This window comes from Hyperolius riggenbachi, chromosome 4 (genome assembly GCF_040937935.1).
Source record: "Hyperolius riggenbachi isolate aHypRig1 chromosome 4, aHypRig1.pri, whole genome shotgun sequence".
Classification (NCBI taxonomy): Eukaryota; Metazoa; Chordata; class Amphibia; order Anura; family Hyperoliidae; genus Hyperolius; species Hyperolius riggenbachi.
In genome coordinates this window covers 1,346,328-1,367,326 of record NC_090649.1, presented here as the reverse complement: position 1 = coordinate 1,367,326, position 20,999 = coordinate 1,346,328, and the positions used below count along the sequence as shown (strand labels likewise).

The 20,999-nt window shown below is 47.1% G+C and overlaps 1 protein-coding gene across 1 annotated transcript in view; it reads right to left on the bottom strand.

The window, feature by feature from the left end:
* NRBP1 (nuclear receptor binding protein 1) overlaps positions 1-20,999 on the bottom strand; it is a 131,368-nt gene that overhangs the window by 70,919 nt on the left and 39,450 nt on the right. Inside the window, exons 7-8 of the mRNA XM_068279801.1 lie at positions 17,587-17,681; positions 16,280-16,303 (exon numbers count right to left, since the gene is read on the bottom strand). Coding sequence (XP_068135902.1) covers positions 16,280-16,303; positions 17,587-17,681 — 119 coding nt within the window. The remainder of the gene's footprint in view (positions 1-16,279; positions 16,304-17,586; positions 17,682-20,999) is intronic.

Below are 20,999 nucleotides of genomic sequence, written 5' to 3'. Positions count from 1 at the left end.
CTCTGACGGTCTTGTACTGGTCCCCTGATGAGGCCACCAGAGGAAGTTCTCCAGATATATACTGTAACACACATTCAGAATGATGCATGCTCTCTGAAGGTCTTGTACTGGTCTCCTGATGAGGCCACCAGAGGAAGTTCTCCCTATATATACTGTAACACACATTCAGAATGATGCATGCTCTCTGAAGGTCTTGTACTGGTCTCCTGATGAGGCCACCAGAGGAAGTTCTCCAGATATATACTGTAACACACATTCAGAATGATGCCTGCTCTCTGACGGTCTTGTACTGGTCCCCTGATGAGGCCACCAGAGGAAGTTCTCCAGATATATACTGTAACACACATTCAGAATGATGCCTGCTCTCTGAAGGTCTTGTACTGGTCTCCTGATGAGGCCACCAGAGGAAGTTCTCCCTATATATACTGTAACACACATTCAGAATGATGCATGCTCTCTGAAGGTCTTGTACTGGTCTCCTGATGAGGCCACCAGAGGAAGTTCTCCAGATATATACTGTAACACACATTCAGAATGATGCCATTCAGAATAATAATAATAAAAAATGCCTGCTCTCTGAAGGTCTTGTACTGGTCTCCTGATGAGGCCACCAGAGGAAGTTCTCCAGATATATACTGTAACACACATTCAGAATGATGCCTGCTCTCTGAATGGCTTGTACTGGTCTCCTGATGAGGTCACCAGAGGAAGTTCTCCAGATATATACTGTGACACACATTCAGAATGATGCCTGCTCTCTGAAGAGCTTGTACTGATCTCCTGATGAGGCCACCAGAGGAAGTTCTCCAGATATATACTGTAACACACATTCAGAATGATGCCTGCTCTCTGAAGGTCTTGTACTGGTCTCCTGATGAGGTCACCAGAGGAAGTTCTCCAGATATATACTGTAACACACATTCAGAATGATGCCTGCTCTCTGAATGGCTTGTACTGGTCTCCTGATGAGGTCACCAGAGGAAGTTCTCCAGATATATACTGTAACACACATTCAGAATGATGCCTGCTCTCTGAAGAGCTTGTACTAGTCTCCTGATGAGGCCACCAGAGGAAGCTCTCCAGATATATACTGTAACACACATTCAGAATGATGCATGCTCTCTGAAGGTCTTGTACTGGTCTCCTGATGAGGCCACCAGAGGAAGTTCTCCCGATATATACTGTAACACACATTCAGAATGATGCCTGCTCTCTGAATGGCTTGTACTGGTCTCCTGATGAGGTCACCAGAGGAAGTTCTCCAGATATATACTGTAACACACATTCAGAATGATGCCTGCTCTCTGAATGGCTTGTACTGGTCTCCTGATGAGGCCACCAGAGGAAGTTCTCCAGATATATACTGTAACACACATTCAGAATGATGCCTGCTCTCTGAATGGCTTGTACTGGTCTCCTGATGAGGCCACCAGAGGAAGTTCTCCAGATATATACTGTAACACACATTCAGAATGATGCATGCTCTCTGAAGGTCTTGTACTGGTCTCCTGATGAGGCCACCAGAGGAAGTTCTCTAGATATATACTGTAACACACATTCAGAATGATGCATGCTCTCTGAAGGTCTTGTACTGGTCTCCTGATGAGGCCACCAGAGGAAGCTCTCCAGATATATACTGTAACACACATTCAGAATGATGCATGCTCTCTGAAGGTCTTGTACTGGTCTCCTGATGAGGCCACCAGAGGAAGCTCTCCAGATATATACTGTAACACACATTCAGAATGATGCATGCTCTCTGAAGAGCTTATACTGGTCTCCTGATGAGGCCACCAGAGGAAGCTCTCCAGATATATACTGTAACACATTCAGAATGATGCCTGCTCTCTGAATGGCTTGTACTGGTCTCTTGATGAGGTCACCAGAGGAAGTTCTCCAGATATATACTGTGACACACATTCAGAATGATGCCTGCTCTCTGAAGGCCTTGTGCTGGTCTCCTGATGAGGTCACCAGAGGAAGCTCTCCAGATATATACTGTAACACACATTCAGAATGATGCATGCTCTCTGAATGGCTTGTACTGGTCTCCTGATGAGGCCACCAGAGGAAGTTCTCCAGATATATACTGTAACACACATTCAGAATGATGCATGCTCTCTGAAGGTCTTGTACTGGTCTCCTGATGAGGCCACCAGAGGAAGCTCTCCAGATATATACTGTAACACACATTCAGAATGATGCCTGCTCTCTGAATGGCTTGTACTGGTCTCCTGATGAGGTCACCAGAGGAAGTTCTCCCTATATATACTGTAACACACATTCAGAATGATGCCTGCTCTCTGAAGGTCTTGTACTGGTCTCCTGATGAGGCCACCAGAGGAAGTTCTCCCTATATATACTGTAACACACATTCAGAATGATGCATGCTCTCTGAAGGTCTTGTACTGGTCCCCTGATGAGGCCACCAGAGGAAGTTCTCCAGATATATACTGTGACACACATTCAGAATGATGCCTGCTCTCTGAAGAGCTTGTACTGGTCTCCTGATGAGGCCACCAGAGGAAGCTCTCCAGATATATACTGTAACACACATTCAGAATGATGCATGCTCTCTGACGGTCTTGTACTGGTCCCCTGATGAGGCCACCAGAGGAAGAAGTTCTCCAGATATATACTGTAACACACATTCAGAATGATGCCTGCTCTCTGAAGAGCTTGTACTGGTCTCCTGATGAGGCCACCAGAGGAAGCTCTCCAGATATATACTGTAACACATTCAGAATGATGCATGCTCTCTGAAGAGCTTGTACTGGTCTCCTGATGAGGCCACCAGAGGAAGCTCTCCAGATATATACTGTAACACACATTCAGAATGATGCATGCTCTCTGACGGTCTTGTACTGGTCCCCTGATGAGGCCACCAGAGGAAGTTCTCCAGATATATACTGTAACACACATTCAGAATGATGCATGCTCTCTGAAGGTCTTGTACTGGTCTCCTGATGAGGCCACCAGAGGAAGTTCTCCCTATATATACTGTAACACACATTCAGAATGATGCATGCTCTCTGAAGGTCTTGTACTGGTCTCCTGATGAGGCCACCAGAGGAAGTTCTCCAGATATATACTGTAACACACATTCAGAATGATGCCTGCTCTCTGACGGTCTTGTACTGGTCCCCTGATGAGGCCACCAGAGGAAGTTCTCCAGATATATACTGTAACACACATTCAGAATGATGCCTGCTCTCTGAAGGTCTTGTACTGGTCTCCTGATGAGGCCACCAGAGGAAGTTCTCCCTATATATACTGTAACACACATTCAGAATGATGCATGCTCTCTGAAGGTCTTGTACTGGTCTCCTGATGAGGCCACCAGAGGAAGTTCTCCAGATATATACTGTAACACACATTCAGAATGATGCCATTCAGAATAATAATAATAAAAAATGCCTGCTCTCTGAAGGTCTTGTACTGGTCTCCTGATGAGGTCACCAGAGGAAGTTCTCCAGATATATACTGTAACACATTCAGAATGATGCCTGCTCTCTGAATGGCTTGTACTGGTCTCCTGATGAGGTCACCAGAGGAAGTTCTCCAGATATATACTGTGACACACATTCAGAATGATGCCTGCTCTCTGAAGAGCTTGTACTGATCTCCTGATGAGGCCACCAGAGGAAGTTCTCCAGATATATACTGTAACACACATTCAGAATGATGCCTGCTCTCTGAAGGTCTTGTACTGGTCTCCTGATGAGGTCACCAGAGGAAGTTCTCCAGATATATACTGTAACACACATTCAGAATGATGCCTGCTCTCTGAATGGCTTGTACTGGTCTCCTGATGAGGTCACCAGAGGAAGTTCTCCAGATATATACTGTAACACACATTCAGAATGATGCCTGCTCTCTGAAGAGCTTGTACTGGTCTCCTGATGAGGTCACCAGAGGAAGCTCTCCAGATATATACTGTAACACACATTCAGAATGATGCCTGCTCTCTGAATGGCTTGTACTGGTCTCCTGATGAGGTCACCAGAGGAAGTTCTCCAGATATATACTGTAACACATTCAGAATGATGCATGCTCTCTGAAGAGCTTGTACTAGTCTCCTGATGAGGCCACCAGAGGAAGCTCTCCAGATATATACTGTAACACACATTCAGAATGATGCATGCTCTCTGAAGGTCTTGTACTGGTCTCCTGATGAGGCCACCAGAGGAAGTTCTCCCGATATATACTGTAACACACATTCAGAATGATGCATGCTCTCTGAAGGTCTTGTACTGGTCTCCTGATGAGGTCACCAGAGGAAGCTCTCCAGATAAATAGTGTAACACACATTCAGAATGATGCATGCTCTCTGAAGGTCTTGTCACCAGAGGAAGCTCTCCAGATATATACTCTAACACACATTCAGAATGATGCCTGCTCTCTGAAGGGCTTGTACTGGTCTCCTGATGAGGCCACCAGAGGAAGCTCTCCAGATATATACTGTAACACACATTCAGAATGATGCCTGCTCTCTGAATGGCTTGTACTGGTCTCCTGATGAGGTCACCAGAGGAAGTTCTCCAGATATATACTGTAACACACATTCAGAATGATGCCTGCTCTCTGAATGGCTTGTACTGGTCTCCTGATGAGGTCACCAGAGGAAGTTCTCCAGATATATACTGTAACACACATTCAGAATGATGCCTGCTCTCTGAAGGTCTTGTACTGGTCTCCTGATGAGGCCACCAGAGGAAGTTCTCCAGATATATACTGTAACACACATTCAGAATGATACATGCTCTCTGAAGGTCTTGTACTGGTCTCCTGATGAGGTCACCAGAGGAAGTTCTCCAGATATATACTGTAACACATTCAGAATGATGCATGCTCTCTGAAGAGCTTGTATTGATCTCCTGATGAGGCCACCAGAGGAAGCTCTCCAGATATATACTGTAACACACATTCAGAATGATGCCTGCTCTCTGAAGGTCTTGTACTGGTCTCCTGATGAGGTCACCAGAGGAAGCTCTCCAGATATATAGTAACACACATTCAGAATGATGCCTGCTCTCTGAAGGTCTTGTACTGGTCTCCTGATGAGGTCACCAGAGGAAGCTCTCCAGATATATACTGTAACACATTCAGAATGATGCCTGCTCTCTGAAGGTCTTGTACTGATCTCCTGATGAGGTCACCAGAGGAAGTTCTCCAGATATATAGTGTAACACACATTCAGAGTGATGCCTGCTCTCTGAAGGTCTTGTACTGGTCTCCTGATGAGGTCACCAGAGGAAGTTCTCCAGATATATACTGTAACACACATTCAGAATGATGCATGCTCTCTGAAGGTCTTGTACTGATCTCCTGATGAGGTCACCAGAGGAAGTTCTCCAGATATATACTGTAACACGCATTCAGAATGATGCCTGCTCTCTGAATGGCTTGTACTGGTCTCCTGATGAGGTCACCAGAGGAAGTTCTCCAGATATATACTGTAACACACATTCAGAATGATGCCTGCTCTCTGAAGAGCTTGTACTGGTCTCCTGATGAGGCCACCAGAGGAAGCTCTCCAGATATATACTGTGACACACATTCAGAATGATGCCTGCTCTCTGAATGCCGTGTACTGATCTCCTGATGAGGTCACCAGAGGAAGTTCTCCAGATATATACTGTAACACACATTCAGAATGATGCCTGCTCTCTGAATGCCGTGTACTGGTCTCCTGATGAGGCCACCAGAGGAAGCTCTCCAGATATATACTGTAACACACATTCAGAATGATGCCTGCTCTCTGAAGGTCTTGTACTGGTCTCCTGATGAGGCCACCAGAGGAAGCTTTCCAGATATATACTGTAACACACATTCAGAATGATGCCTGCTCTCTGAATGGCTTGTACTGGTCTCCTGATGAGGCCACCAGAGGAAGCTCTCCAGATATATAGTGTAACACACATTCAGAATGATGCCTGCTCTCTGAAGGTCTTGTACTGGTCTCCTGATGAGGCCACCAGAGGAAGCTTTCCAGATATATACTGTAACACACATTCAGAATGATGCCTGCTCTCTGAATGGCTTGTACTGATCTCCTGATGAGGCCACCAGAGGAAGTTCTCCAGATATATACTGTAACACACATTCAGAATGATGCCTACTCTCTGAATGGCTTGTACTGATCTCCTGATGAGGCCACCAGAGGAAGCTCTCCAGATATATACTGTAACACACATTCAGAATGATGCCTGCTCTCTGAATGCCGTGTACTGATCTCCTGAGGACAGCAATAGAAGTTCTCCAGAAAGATATTGTTCACACAGAAAAAAGAAATAATAATAAAAAAAAATCAAACAAATTGTTATATGCCCTCTCATCAGTATGTTGTGAATAGCTCTTTTATCCCACCCTAAGAAACTCAATAGTCAGCAAATTTAACATTTTCTTTTATGATCACATCCACCAATAAATTAACCATGAACATCTAAGAAAGATGTTCTCAACACAAGCTGTCAAAGCATGCTATACTTATGTCCGATGTCCGATACTTGCTCTCTCCAAACCTATAACTTCCTACAGGTCTGCTGAAGAGTGGAGCAGCAGAAGACATCTAGCCCTTCACCAACATCTAAATTCAGAGAACCTGTCACTCCTCTTTAACATGTTCAATATACAGTTGTGTTCAAAAATATTCAATCCCCAATGCTGTAAAGGGTTTTAGGGAATGTAGTGTACATTTGTAATTGTGTTCAGAATGAAATCTTACAAAGTCTTTTTAAAGAACCAAACACAACTAAAATGACATCAATTGTTTTTGTAACACAGTATTAAAGGGAAGGTTCAGGGAGGGAGGTAAAAAAATAGAAATCAATATCCACTTACCTGGGGCTTCCTCCAGCCCGTGGCAGGCAGGAGGTGCCCTCGCCGCCGCACCGCAGGCTCCCGGTGGTCTCCGTTGGCCGACCCGACCTGGCCAGGCCGGCTGCCAGGTCGGGCTCTGCTGCGCTCCAAGGCCTGGCACTTCTGCGTCCCACGCGGGCGCGCTGACGTCATCGGACGTCCGCCGGGCTGTACTGTGCAGGCGCAGTAGTTCTGCGCATGCGCAGTACAGTCCGGCGGACGTCCAATGACGTCAGCACGCCCGCATGGGACGCAGAAGTGCCAGGCCATGGAGCGCAGCAGAGCCCGACCTGGCAGCCGGCCTGGCCAGGTCGGGTCGGCCACCGGGAGCCTGCGGAGCGGCGGCGAGGGCACCTCCTGCCTGCCACGGGCTGGAAGAAGCCCCAGGTAAGTGGATATTGATTTTTATTTTTTTACCTCCCTCCCTTTAAATGTTTTTTTTTTTTTTTTTTTTTTTTTTTGTGATTTCTTCATTGACACAATTATTCAACCCCTAAAGACCACCACTCTTAAAAGGACTTACGAGGCCAAAATGGCTAAAAAAAGCCAAGTACCTTTAAGATGTTTAAATGCACGGAGGACGCCGTCCGCGCCCTCCGCGCAGTTCCGCCGGGTCCCCTTCCTGAGATCGCGACCCCACAGGCCGGGTCGGGCTCCCGTGCCGCTCCCAATATGGCCGCTTCCTCTGGCCGCGGCTGCGCAGCTCTACGGCCAACCCCTCCGATCCACGCTACAGTGCGTGGTTCGGGGGGTTGGCCGTAGAGCTGCGCAGCCGCACTAGCGGCCAGGCGGACTGCTCAGCCGCGGCCACAGGAAGCGGCCATATTGGGAGCGGCACGAGAGCCCGACCCGGCCTGTGGGGGGCGATCTCAGGAAGGGGACCCGGCGGAACTGCACGGAGGGCGCGGACGGTGTCCTCCGTGCATTTAAACATCTTAAAGGTACTTGGCTTTTTTTTAGCCATTTTGGCCTCGTAAGTCCTTTAAGAACAGAGGTTCATTTAAGTGTTTGATCAGGTATTGATGTTAATGAGCAGCAATCAAGCATAATAAGCACCAATTAGGCAGATTTAAAATGACTGTGATACTCAGCTCCTTCTAGACATTTAAGGCCCCTACACACGTCGGATTTTCCCGAACGACAGATCGTTTGAACATCCCGTCGTTCAGTCAGCCGCACGCCAAATCGGGCGTGTGTACAGTCCGCTGTTCGGGTGATAAGACTGGTCTTGAGCGATCTGCCGGGCGTGTGTATGGGCCTTTACTGGTGTGTTTACAAACATGGTGAAGTCAAGAGAATGGTCCAGGAAGACAAAAGAGGTGATTTCTCTTCACAGGAAGGGCAATGGCTATAAGATTGCAAAGATGTTAAACATACCAAGAGACACCATAGGAAGACATCATTCCCAAATTCAAGGCAAAGGGCACTGTTGAAACGCTACCTGGTCGTGGCAGAAAGAAGATGCTGACTTCGACTGCTGTGCGCTACCTGAAGCGCAAAGTAGAGAAAAGTCCCCGTGTGACTGCTGAGGAACCGAAAAAGGATTTGTCAGATGCGGGTACTGAAGTTTCAGCTCAGACAATAAGGCGCACACTGCGTAATGAAGGCCTCCATGCCAGAACTCCCAGGCGCACCCCCTTGCTGTCTCCAAAGAATAAGAAGAGTTGACTGCAGTATGCCAAAAGTTATGTGGACAAACGACAAAAGTTTTGGGATAGTGTTCTGTGGACTGATGAAACAAAATTAGAACTGTTTGGGCCCATGAATCAACGCTATGCTTGGAGGAGGAAGAACAAGGCCTATGAAGAAAAGAACACCTTGCCTACTGTGAAGCATGGCGGGGGGTCAATCATGCTTTGGGGCGGTTTTGCTTCTGCAGGTACAGGGAAGCTTCAGCGTGTGCAAGGTACCATGAATTCTCTTCAGTACCAGGAGATAGTGGATGAAAACGTGACGCAGTCCGTCACAAACCTGAGGCTTGGAGACGACCTCTCAACAGGACAATGATCCCAAGCATACCTCCAAGTCCACTAGAGCATGGTTGCAGATTAAAGGCTGGAACATTCTGGAATGGCCATCGCAGTTACCAGACTTAAATCCGATTGAGAACCTCTGGTGGGACTTAAAGAAAGCAGTTGCAGCGCACAAGCCTAAGAATGTGACTGAACTGGAGGCTTTTGCCCATGAAGAATGGGCTAAGATACCCGTAGATCGCTGCAAGACACGTGTGGCAAGCTATGCTTCACGTTTACAAGCTGTTATAACTGGAAAAGGATGTTGTACTAAGTACTAAGAATGAATGTCACTTGGGGGTGGAATAAAACTGATAATTATGTGAGCACAGAAACCAGTGTTAGTTACCTGGTAACATCCTTTTTAGTAACCTCCAGGACAGGTCCACCATGAGACGACATAGGCTCCTCCCAGAAACAGGAAACGTTCCACTTGAGCACTCTATAAATTTTAAACCGACTCCTCTAACCTCAGTCAACCACAAGAACTGTTAACCAAAAAGAGGGTCATTATACCATGTACCTATATACATAACTACATACATACCTAAATACATTTCCATACACATATATCTATACATATATATATATCCCGTTATCCGGGTGGGTTACGGACCTGTCCTGGAGGTTACTAAAAAGGATGTTACCAGGTAACTAACACTGGTTTTTCCAGTAACCTTCAGGACAGGTCCACCATGAGAAGATGAGCAAGAAGATCTTACCAATTCTAGGGTGGGCCGACTGCCTGTAGAACTTTCCCCCCAGAGGATTGTTGTCTTGCAGTCATCAGATTCACCCTGTAATGTCTTGAGAAGGTTCCCATACTTGACCACGTAGCGGCTCTACAAATTTCTTCTGGCGTAGCACCCGCTCTGTAGGCCCATGATGTGGCTTGTGCCCTAGTTGAATGAGCCCTAACTGTACCTAGCAGTGTAGATCCTGCTAACCTATAGGCCTCCTCTATACATATCTTTATCCACTTGGCTTTAGTTCTTTTAGACATCTTTCTACCCTTTGTAGCTCCTGCGGTATTGATAAATAGAGCTCTTGATTCTCTGAAATCTGCTACTCTATCCAAATAAGCTATAAGGGACCTTCTGACGTCCAAGGATGGTTCTTCATTGAATGATGGTAGTACAATTTCCTGTAACCTATGAAATTTTGTAGCTACCTTAGGAAGGAATTCCTCACATGTTTTTAATATCACCTTGTCCTTAAACATTAGACAAAAGGGTTCGTCACAGCATAAGGCTTCCAGCTCGCTCACTCTTCTGGCTGAAGTAATTGCTACTAAAAAAATTACTTTCATTGTTAATTGTCTTATCGGAATTTCCGTTATTGGTTCAAATTGGTCTCCCTTTAAAACTCTTAATACGAAGGATAGACCCCAAGAAGGAACCTTCCTATTGCTTATAGGTTTCTTTCTTTCTATAGACCTAAAGAAATGAATGATAAGGGGATCGTTGGCTAGCCTTATGTCCAGATAAGTAGATATTGCTGTCACCTGTACCTTCAATGTACTGAGAGCAATGTTCTTCTCTACTCCGTCCTGCAGAAATTCTAACACTGTGGGTATCACTCCTCCGGAAAATCCTGATTGTTCCTTCCACATGTTGAAAGTCTTCCAGTATTTTAAGTATATTTTCCTGGTTATCTTTTTTCTACAGTCCAGAAGTGTAGTGATAACTCTTTCTGAAACCCCTCTCTTCCTTAAAGGAGACCTCTCAGAAGCCAGGCAGACAGGTTTAGATTTGGTATGTAACTTACACTTCCTCTCTGTACCTGAGACAGCACTTTCCCGTGAGGGAGTCTCACTGGTCCCTCCAGTCTCATCTTCAGGAGAATCGGATACCAGCTTCTCCCTGGCCAGTCTGGAGCTATAAAAATCAAAGTTGCTCTGGTCTGCATTAATTTCTGCAAAACTCGGGGTATCAGTTGAATTGGTGGGAACGCATATGCCTTCTTGAAGGTCCAACTTTGACTGAGCGCGTCCACTGCCTCCGCCCCTTCTCCTGGATTTAAGGAATAAAATCTTCTGCATTTTGTGTTTCTTTTGTTCGCAAAAATGTCCAGCTGGGGCCGACCCCATCTCCTGACTAACGTGCTGAAGACCTTCCTAGATATTTCTATCTCGGAATTCGATAGTCTGTGTCGGCTTAGGAAATCCCTTTAGGTGGACTGCTGATAAGGATAGGAAATTGTCTTCCGCTATCGTTAGGATTTCTATTGCCAGGTCTAGAAGCTTCTTTGACCTTGTCCCCCCTTGGCGGTTTATGTAGGCTACTGTTGTCGTATTGTCTGTCCTGATCTGCACATGTTGCCCTTTCAGTAACTGTACTGTCCGTACTAATGTCTCTTTTACTGCTCTTAGCTCTCTGTAATTTGACGACTGGTGCCTTATTAGTCTTGGCCAGAGACCCTGGAACATCTTTCCGTCTAGATGAGCTCCCCATCCTAGGAGACTTGCATCCGTGGTAATATATCTTTGTGTTGGGATTGTCCATAATCTTCCTTCGGTTAGAATCTTTTCTGACGTCCACCATTCTAATGACTTTAATACTGTCTCTGGACAGGTTACCTCTGTTTCCAAATCCTCCTGCTTCTTGCTCCAGACTTCCATCATCCAATATTGGAGTTGTCTTGTGTGCAATAACGCCCACTGGATTGCAGGGGATGTTGACGTCAGAAATCCTAGTATTCGCATGACTTCTCTTATTGTTAGATTTGGATATGTTATACAATCTTGTATTATCCTCTTTAACTTTGTCATTTTTTCTTCTGTTAAGTACAGCCTTTCTTTTTCTGAGTTTATGACTACTCCTAGAAACTGTATCTTTGATGTCGGTTCCAATACCGACTTCTCCCAATTTATCAGCCAACCGAGAGCCTGAAGTTGATCCAGCACCTTGTTCGTGTCCTCCTTTGCCTGTTGATAAGAGTCTGCCACTACTAGTAAGTCGTCTAGATAGGGAATTACCAGAATTCCCTTTACGTGAAAGTCCTTTATCACCTCCCCCATTACTTTCGTGAATATGCGGGGTGCTGATGAAATGCCGAAGGGCAGAACTCTGAACTGGAGGTGCTGGATTGAATCCTTCCGTTTTACCGCAAATCTGAGAAATTTTTGTGACGACTCTCTTATTGGGATATGCCAGTAGGCGTCCCTCAGATCTATATTCGTCATGACGCAGTTGGGGGTTAGTAAGTTTCTCACAGAGAAGATCGATTCCATCCTGAATCTTTGATAAGTCACAAACGGGTTTAAAGGTTTTAGGTTCAAGATTAGCCTGAATTTGCCCGTCGGTTTCTTTACTAGAAAAATCGTAGAGTAAAATCCCTTGCGATGTTGATCGCAAGGAACCGGAACAACCACTTTCTCCTCTATCATATCCTTTATGATGCCTTGTAAGGCCTGACGCTTTTGTTTGTCCCTTGGCAGAGGAGTGGAAACAAACCTGTTACTTGGAAGTGATTGAAATTGGATCTTGTACCCTTGATTTACCAGACTGAGGATGAAATAGTTTCTGCTTACTTCCGTCCATTGAGAATAAAATTGTGTTAGACGACCCCCAACTCTCTCTTTGGCGTCACTTTTTCTCTTTGTTTTCTGGTTTCCGAAAGGGAAAATTCCTTTTCGTTCCCTCTCTATTGATAGCCCAGGGTTTCCTTCTCTGCTGAGGTTTATCCCTGCTTTCCTGTCTATTCCTTCTGAAGAACCTTTTATTTTGTATAAATTTCTTTTTCTTTGGGAATCCCTTCTTTCTATTTCCTGTTCTCTCCAGTATCTCATCCAGCTGGGCCCCAAACAACAGGTCTCCATCAAAGGGTATGTTACACACTCTTGCTTTTGAGGCCTGACTGCCTTCCCAATTCTTTATCCATAAATTACGTCTTGCGGAATTAATTAAAGCAGAAGTTCTTGCATTCACTTTTATGTTTTCTGCTGCTGCGTCTGTTATGTAATCCGTAGCCTTTGACACCACATCTAATGACTCTAGGATCTCCTCTTTAGATGCTCCTCTCTCTACCTTTTCTTCAACATCCTTTACCCATAAGGCTAATACCCTGGATACACATGTTGTTGCAGCTGCTGGCCGAAAATTTGCTCCTGCTGACGTCCATGACTTCTTAAGTGCAAACTCCACCTTCTTATCCTGTGGATCTTTAAGATATCCCAGATCCTCAAAAGCTAATTCGTTATCCTTATTAACTTGAGAGAATGCTGCATCAAGTCTAGGACATCGATCCCATACTTTGGCATCCGCTTCAGTGAATGGAAACCTCTTAATAAACCCCTTAGACATGAACAATTTTCTATCTGGGTATTTCCATTGACTAAGAATAGTATTCTTTGTAGACCTATGTACCGGAAATGTAAGTGGCTCATCCGGTTCCATCTATCATGTAAAGATATCTCTTCAGATTTCTTTGGTTCAATTTTTAAAGTCTTATTGATCGCCAATATTAGCTGATCAGTCTCATCAGCCGGAAATCTGAATCTAGACACTTTCTTTATTTCTGATATACTCTCCATACTCTTGGCTGAAGATATTTCAGATTCATTATCATCCTCCCCTTCTTCAGCCTCTTCATCTTCAGAGGAAGAAATGATAGGTCTTTTGGTGGAGGATTTACTCTTACTCTTAGCTGGCTGTTCAGACCCTGTTTCACCAGTACAAGGTACAGGAGTTGCCAGTGCAGCCGTACTAGCGCTAGCACTAGACGTATCTGTAGGTGGGGTCATAGCAGCAGAAAAAACTTCCTTTAAGGATTTAATTGTATCAGACATTTCTTGCTTAACTGCTGTCATAATCTCCTCTTTCAAACCCCCTGATTGCTCTTGAATTAATTTTACAAAACAGGGTTGGCAAAACTGTTTAGTGTACGTATGGGCAAGTTTTGTGTCACAGAGCGGGCAACGCCTCCTAGGCCTTGAAGGGTCAGCAGACTCTGTGCCCTATAATAAAACACAATAAAAACCAAATGTCAATCCTCTGCCTACAACTGTAGCTATAATGACACCCAGGTGCATAAAATTCTCAGAGCGTGGTTAGAGTAATCATCCGTTCACTAGAATGAAAAAAAGGTACATGTATATCAATAAACTATACATAAACCTTAACTGAGGTACTCTGGGGAAAAAATATACACAATATATGCAGAGACAACAGGCCTTCTAATTCGTAATAAGACATCTAGATGAATTAGCAACAAAGTAACTGCCAGATGTCCCAAAATATATGCATGGATATCCATACTAAGCCTTGCATAAATTCAAACCTCAGACAGACGCAATATATACATGAATAAGTATCCTCTGTCAAAGTAAGAGACCTCAGATCAGACGCAATATATACATGAATAAGTATCCTCTGTCAAAGTAAGAGACCTCAGATCAGACGCAATATATACATGAATAAGTATCCTCTGTCAAAGTAAGAGACCTCAGATCAGACGCTTAAGCAGTATCATATGCTATGTGTCTTAATATTTATAATTAGATCAGACCTCAGCATAGACGCGGTATAGGGCTCCTCGGCTCATACCATAAAGGTCACCAAGCCTTCCGCCCATCTTACCTTTCCCGGCTCCTGCTTAGCGTCCATCCTGCTCCGCTCGCACAACGAAATGCCGAGCCATGCAGGTATCCGGCGTCTCTTCACTCACGCGACCGGAAGTGACGTCGCGTATGGGCGGAAGTCCGCTCTACGAGCGCCGCCATTGAGGGCAACCCGATTGCCAATCCCTCCGGACGCCCAGGATTGCCCCCTCGTCACTTCCGGCGCGCCACAGCCTCCGCCAAGAGAGAATCATGGACGCCGCTCGCGTCCTCGGAACCACCACCACCCGGGCAGCCAAGACGCCTGCTAAGAAGGTAAAACAGACCCGACCTTCTTACATCGGACCCCCATCCTCTCCAGGCAGGTCCACCATGCGTCGCCAACCAAAGGTCCCCAGCACACCTGGCTAGACGGACCGGCGAGCGACATAGAGTACTCTTTCCTGGAACAGGAAACGTCAACTGAGGTTAGAGGGGTCGGTTTAAAATTTTTAGAGTGCTCAAGTGGAACGTTTCCGGTTCCTGGGAGGAGCCTATGTCGTCTCATGGTGGACCTGTCCTGGAGGTTACTGGAAAAAAGACATTTGTGGTTATTTCATTATAAATGTTATGTTATATTTGTCTGACTCACAAGTGCCTCTTTGATTTAATTGTAAACAAGATGGCTGAAATTATCAAAATCAATGTCAAACTGTCCAAAACACTGAATTTCAGTGGGGGTTGAATAATTTTGAACACAACTGTAAATGTGGATCAGAAGCCCTTTTCATCTAAGCCACCAGTAGCTAGTACCATCCTTTGCTCACAGATATTCCGGCTTATCACAGACGTCCATGATATGTAACCCAACTCTGAGGAACATCGTACTTTCTATACTCTGAGGAACATCATACTTTCTATACTCTGAGGAACATCATACTTTCTATACTCTGAGGAACATCATACTTTCTATACTCTGAGGAACATCATACTTTCTATACTCTGAGGAACATCGCACTTTCTACAGGTGAGGGATAAATGCTTCTCTCTCTGCTCTGTCAGCTCTAAAATCTGTGTGCTGGCATTATTTAGTGACATAGCAGATCTAATCTCTAAATGTACATCTGCTCTGAAAGAATGAAACAGTTGAGAAGTTGTGGATAAGGGACCATGTTACTTTTCATAAACCGCCTCACTATTATTTATAAACACAAGTCCTGAACCTCCATCTTCCCTGCCAGCTCTGCGACACTTGATGGTCATTGTGACACCAGCCTCTGAAGACCATTATGAACGTTCACATGGCTCGCTGGGTGCATGAAGTCAATGAAGAGGCTACTGCCTGTATAGTTATCAATGTCCCCAATGAATGGTCATGGAGAAGTATATATCTTGGCCAGTGGTAGCATTCCAGGAAACAGGCCTAGTTCTGCCACCTCTGCAGGACACAGTAAGGAAGGTGGCCCACTGGCCAATGTCATGATATATATTCCATTCTACATGGTCTACATCATACTCGAGCACAGAGCAGTCAGTAAGCAAGCAGCAGCAGACAAGTATAGATCGCAGGAGGAGGGCTGGGAGTGCAATGATGATGAGAGGGGAGAATAGAAGCCATCTAAAGGGGATCATGCATAGACAGGAGGGGGGAGGCTCCTACATGCTATGGAGCTACAAAACATCCAACATCTACCGGGACAGAACCCCCGATCTGCCAAGCCAGGAGAGAGAATGTCAGGCAAGCATACCCCCCACTTCTATACTACAGTCACCCATGATCCTCCACCTTACATGGGTGAATGCCACAGGCTGAACACACAAACATGGCAACAACAAGAACATGACAGAGGCTGAAAAGTCATCTCACCATTAGCAAAAATCCTATGAAAGACTGTGGTACATAGCAGCCGAAGCAGGAGATAAAACAAGACAGATCATGAGTGGATGAAAGGGCTAGGGCCGGGGGAGGGGGGGGGGACACGTCAAAGTCACCATTATACACGGCTGCCACACCCCTCACACGCCTGTACCTCAACTTATTCCACCCCCTCCATCATTATACACGGCTGCCACATCCCTCACACGCCTGTACCTCAACATACACAACCCCCCCTCCCTTCATCATTATACACGTCTGCCACACAGCAACACCCCTCACACGCCTGTACCTCAGCATACACCCCCCCCCTCCATCATTATACACGGCTGCCACACAGCAACACCCCTCACACGCCTGTACCTCAACATACACAACCCCCCCACCCTTCATCATAATACACGGCTGCCACACAGCAACGCCCCTTACACGCCTGTACCTCAACATACACACCACCCCCTCCCTTCATCATTATACACGGCTGCCACACAGCAACACCCCTCACGCCTGTACCTCAACATACACACCACCCCCTCCCTTCATCATTATACACGGCTGCCACACAGCAACGCCCCTTACACGCCTGTACCTCAACATACACACCACCCCCTCCCTTCATCATTATACACGGCTGCCACACAGCAACGCCCCTCACACGCCTGCACCTCAACATACACAACCCCCCTTCATTCCATCCCCTCCATCATCATATCACCTACCCGACACCCACACAAGCCCCCTCTCACCCACCTGACACCAACACAGCCCCCTCTCACCCACCTGACATACAGCCCACTCTCACCACACAGCCCCCTCTCACCCACCTGACATACAGCCCACTCTCACCACACAGCCCCCTCTCACCCACCTGGCACCAACACAGCCCACTCTCACCCATCTGGCACCAACACAGCCCCCTCTCACCCACCTGACATACAGCCCACTCTCACCACACAGACCCCCTCTTACCAATCTGGCAACCACACAGCCAACTCTCACCCACCTGACACCCACATGGCCCACTCTCACCCACACAGCCCCCTCTCATATACACACATACCCATGTACATACACCCTCAGCGCTGGACACCCCCCGTACCACCACCAGACTGGAAGCACATATCAGTGCATATCCATAATTCTGTCACACTCACACTAAGGCCAGGTAAAATGACGGGGTGGGGTATTTTACCAAGGATCCGCCCTGCCCATTTGGCCTTCTCCCCAAGCACTGGTACCCCCCGCTTTATGTCACACTGTGTCACCTTCACAATATTATGGGAGAGGCGGAGCCTTACCAGAGCCGATCTTGATGAGTCCGTTGTGTTGGATGAAGATAGTATCACAAGTGAGGTTCCCATGGATGATCGGAGGATCACATGTATGGAGGTAACTGGGGGTAACACATAGGAGCCAGAGTGAGTAAGACACAGAACAGTCGTATGGTCACATGTCCTTCCCTCCCAATAATGCCTCAATTTCCTACACTGAATCCTCCAACTCCCCATTCCTGTATAGGTCTCCCGCCATCCCTGCTCCTCCCTCTGACTACAGACATCCCCTGAGGAGATAGTGGGATGAGCCACACATTCCTGTACAGGTCTCTGCATACCATCTCCTGCCATCCCTGCTCCTCCCTCTGACTACAGACATCCCCTGAGGAGATAGTGGGAGGAGCCACACATTCCTGTACAGGTCTCTGCATACCATCTCCTGCCATCCCCGCTCCTCCCTCTGACTACAGACATCCCCTGAGGAGATAGTGAGAGGAGCCACACATTCCTGTACAGGTTTCTGCATCACTTCCTGCCATCCCTGCTCTTCCCTCTTACTACAGACATCCCCTGAGGAGATAGTGGGAGGAGCCACACATTCCTGTACAGGTCTCTGCATACCATCTCCTGCCATCCCTGCTCCTCCCTCTGACTACAGACATCCCCTGAGGAGATAGTGGGAGGAGCCACACATTCCTGTACAGGTCTCTGCATACCATCTCCTGCCATCCCCGCTCCTCCCTCTGACTACAGACATCCCCTGAGGAGATAGTGGGAGGAGCCACACATTCCTGTACAGGTCTCTGCATCACTTCCTGCCATCCCTGCTCTTCCCTCTTACTACAGACATCCCCTGAGGAGATAGTGGGAGGAGCCACACATTCCTGTACAGGTCTCTGCATACCATCTCCTGCCATCCCCGCTCCTCCCTCTGACTACAGACATCCCCTGAGGAGATAGTGGGAGGAGCCACACAATCCTGTACAGGTCTCTGCATCACTTCCTGCCATCCCTGCTCTTCCCTCTTACTACAGACATCCCCTGAGGAGATAGTGGGAGGAGCCACACATTCCTGTACAGGTCTCTGCATACCATCTCCTGCCATCCCCGCTCCTCCCTCTGACTACAGACATCCCCTGAGGAGATAGTGGGAGGAGCCACACATTCCTGTACAGGTTTCTGCATCACTTCCTGCCATCCCTGCTCTTCCCTCTTACTACAGACATCCCCTGAGGAGATAGTGAGAGGAGCCACACATTCCTGTACAGGTTTCTGCATCACTTCCTGCCATCCCTGCTCTTCCCTCTTACTACAGACATCCCCTGAGGAGATAGTGGGAGGAGCCACACATTCCTGTACAGGTCTCTGCATACCATCTCCTGCCATCCCTGCTCCTCCCTCTGACTACAGACATCCCCTGAGGAGATAGTGGGAGGAGCCACACATTCCTGTACAGGTCTCTGCATACCATCTCCTGCCATCCCCGCTCCTCCCTCTGACTACAGACATCCCCTGAGGAGATAGTGAGAGGAGCCACACATTCCTGTACAGGTCTCTGCATACCATCTCCTGCCATCCCCGCTCCTCCCTCTGACTACAGACATCCCCTGAGGAGATAGTGGGAGCAGCCACACATTCCTGTACAGGTCTCTGCATACCATCTCCTGCCATCCCTGCTCCTCCCTCTGACTACAGACATCCCCTGAGGAGATAGTGGGAAGAGCCACACTTATTTCTGTACAGACTTTTGCATACTCTGGACCACTCCTTCGTATCCATAGTGATGGTTCTGCGAAGCCTCACTGCTGCTTCTTTTGTCTACAGCTTGTGGACTACTGCCAGCAGCATCCTTCCCCTCCTGCCACCAGCAGAGCCTATCCCCTCCCACCACCAGTACCGCCCACCACATCCTTCCCCTCCCGCGCGCCAGCAGAGTCAGTCTCCTCCCACTACCACCAAGAGCATCCTTCCCCTACCGCCACCAGCAGAGCCCGTCCCCTCCTGCCACCAGCACCACTGCCCCCTCTCACCAAAAGAACCACCCATCCCCTCCTGCTGTTAGGAACCAGTCCAAGTCTTCAGAGACGGTTCCTGATGGAGGTTTCGACCAGATCGAGAGGGGGAGCAGCCTTATTCAAGCTAACACAAGGCTGTTGCCCTCAACAACACTCTGCCACCACTAGCAGTCGTCCGCGACGATACTGCTAGACACTACAAGCATTTCATACATTGCTGCCGAGCTGCTCACACTCACGCTAATGCTTACATATTTGGGGTCAGCCACAGGCTTTACGCCAAAGTACGAGAAAGCCACACACACAGAGCAATCTCACACGGCAGCAATGAGCAATCCGAGCATACAATCAGGCACTGAACTTGTAACACAATACACTGCAGTCTCTCTCTAGATGTCAATCTCTGCTTAGCACACAGAAGCTAACTTATTAAATAAAGATTTAATATTAAAAAAAAGTGGAACAGTGCAGAAATAAAATATAAACAAAGATATTTACAAATAAACTAACTAAATAGAACAAAGACAACAAGACAATTTGCTTATCAAAATAAAAAGGGAATAAATCAGAAATCAAACTTTACCCGCGTAAAGGTCCAAACTTGGTGGGAGAATGCCGTTTCTGATCAGAAATCAGGGTAGCCCAAGCTTCTTGCTATCACCTGGGGGGCTTCAAGTAATACATCTTGGGAGCTGTTTCTTATAGTACAAAATATGCCCTGGGGGCTACCCAAACTCCTCATCCAAAATGAATCTAATTTCCTCACATTCTACCAAACAAAAAGTGACATCATGGTTGTTACATCCAGGCTCAACTCTCATGCAAAGACCAGAACTTCCTGCAGGCCCTCTGAGACAGCCCAGCTGTGTACTGGGACAATAGCTTTCCTATAGGAATGGATAGCTGTGTAGGTGTTCTGTGCGCTCCTGACAGCCTACAGCCACATCAGACTATTCATGACAATGGCTGGCTAATTAACAGTTTTCTTAACATCTCCTACTGCACTTGAAAGGAAATGGAATGCAAATATACACTGCTCACATACCATGGTGTTTTCCAAACACAGCAGACAGACAAGATGTAGGCTCCCAAAACATACAAAGTTCAACAAAATGGCTATTATATCATGTACAACATCACACCCGCCACCAGCACCGCCCATTGCAAGCACCATCCTTCCCCCTCCCGCCGCCAGCAGAGTCCGCCTCTCCCACCATCACCCGCCGCCAGAAGCATCCTTCCCCTCCCGCCGCCAGCAGAGTCCGCCCCTCCCACCATCACCCGCCGCCAGGAGCATCCTTCCCCTCCCGCCGCCAGCAGAGTCCGCCCCTCCCACCATCACCCGCCTCCAGCAGCATCCTTCTCCTCCCGCCGCCAGCAGAGTCCGCCCCTCCCACCATCACCCGCCTCCAGCAGCATCCT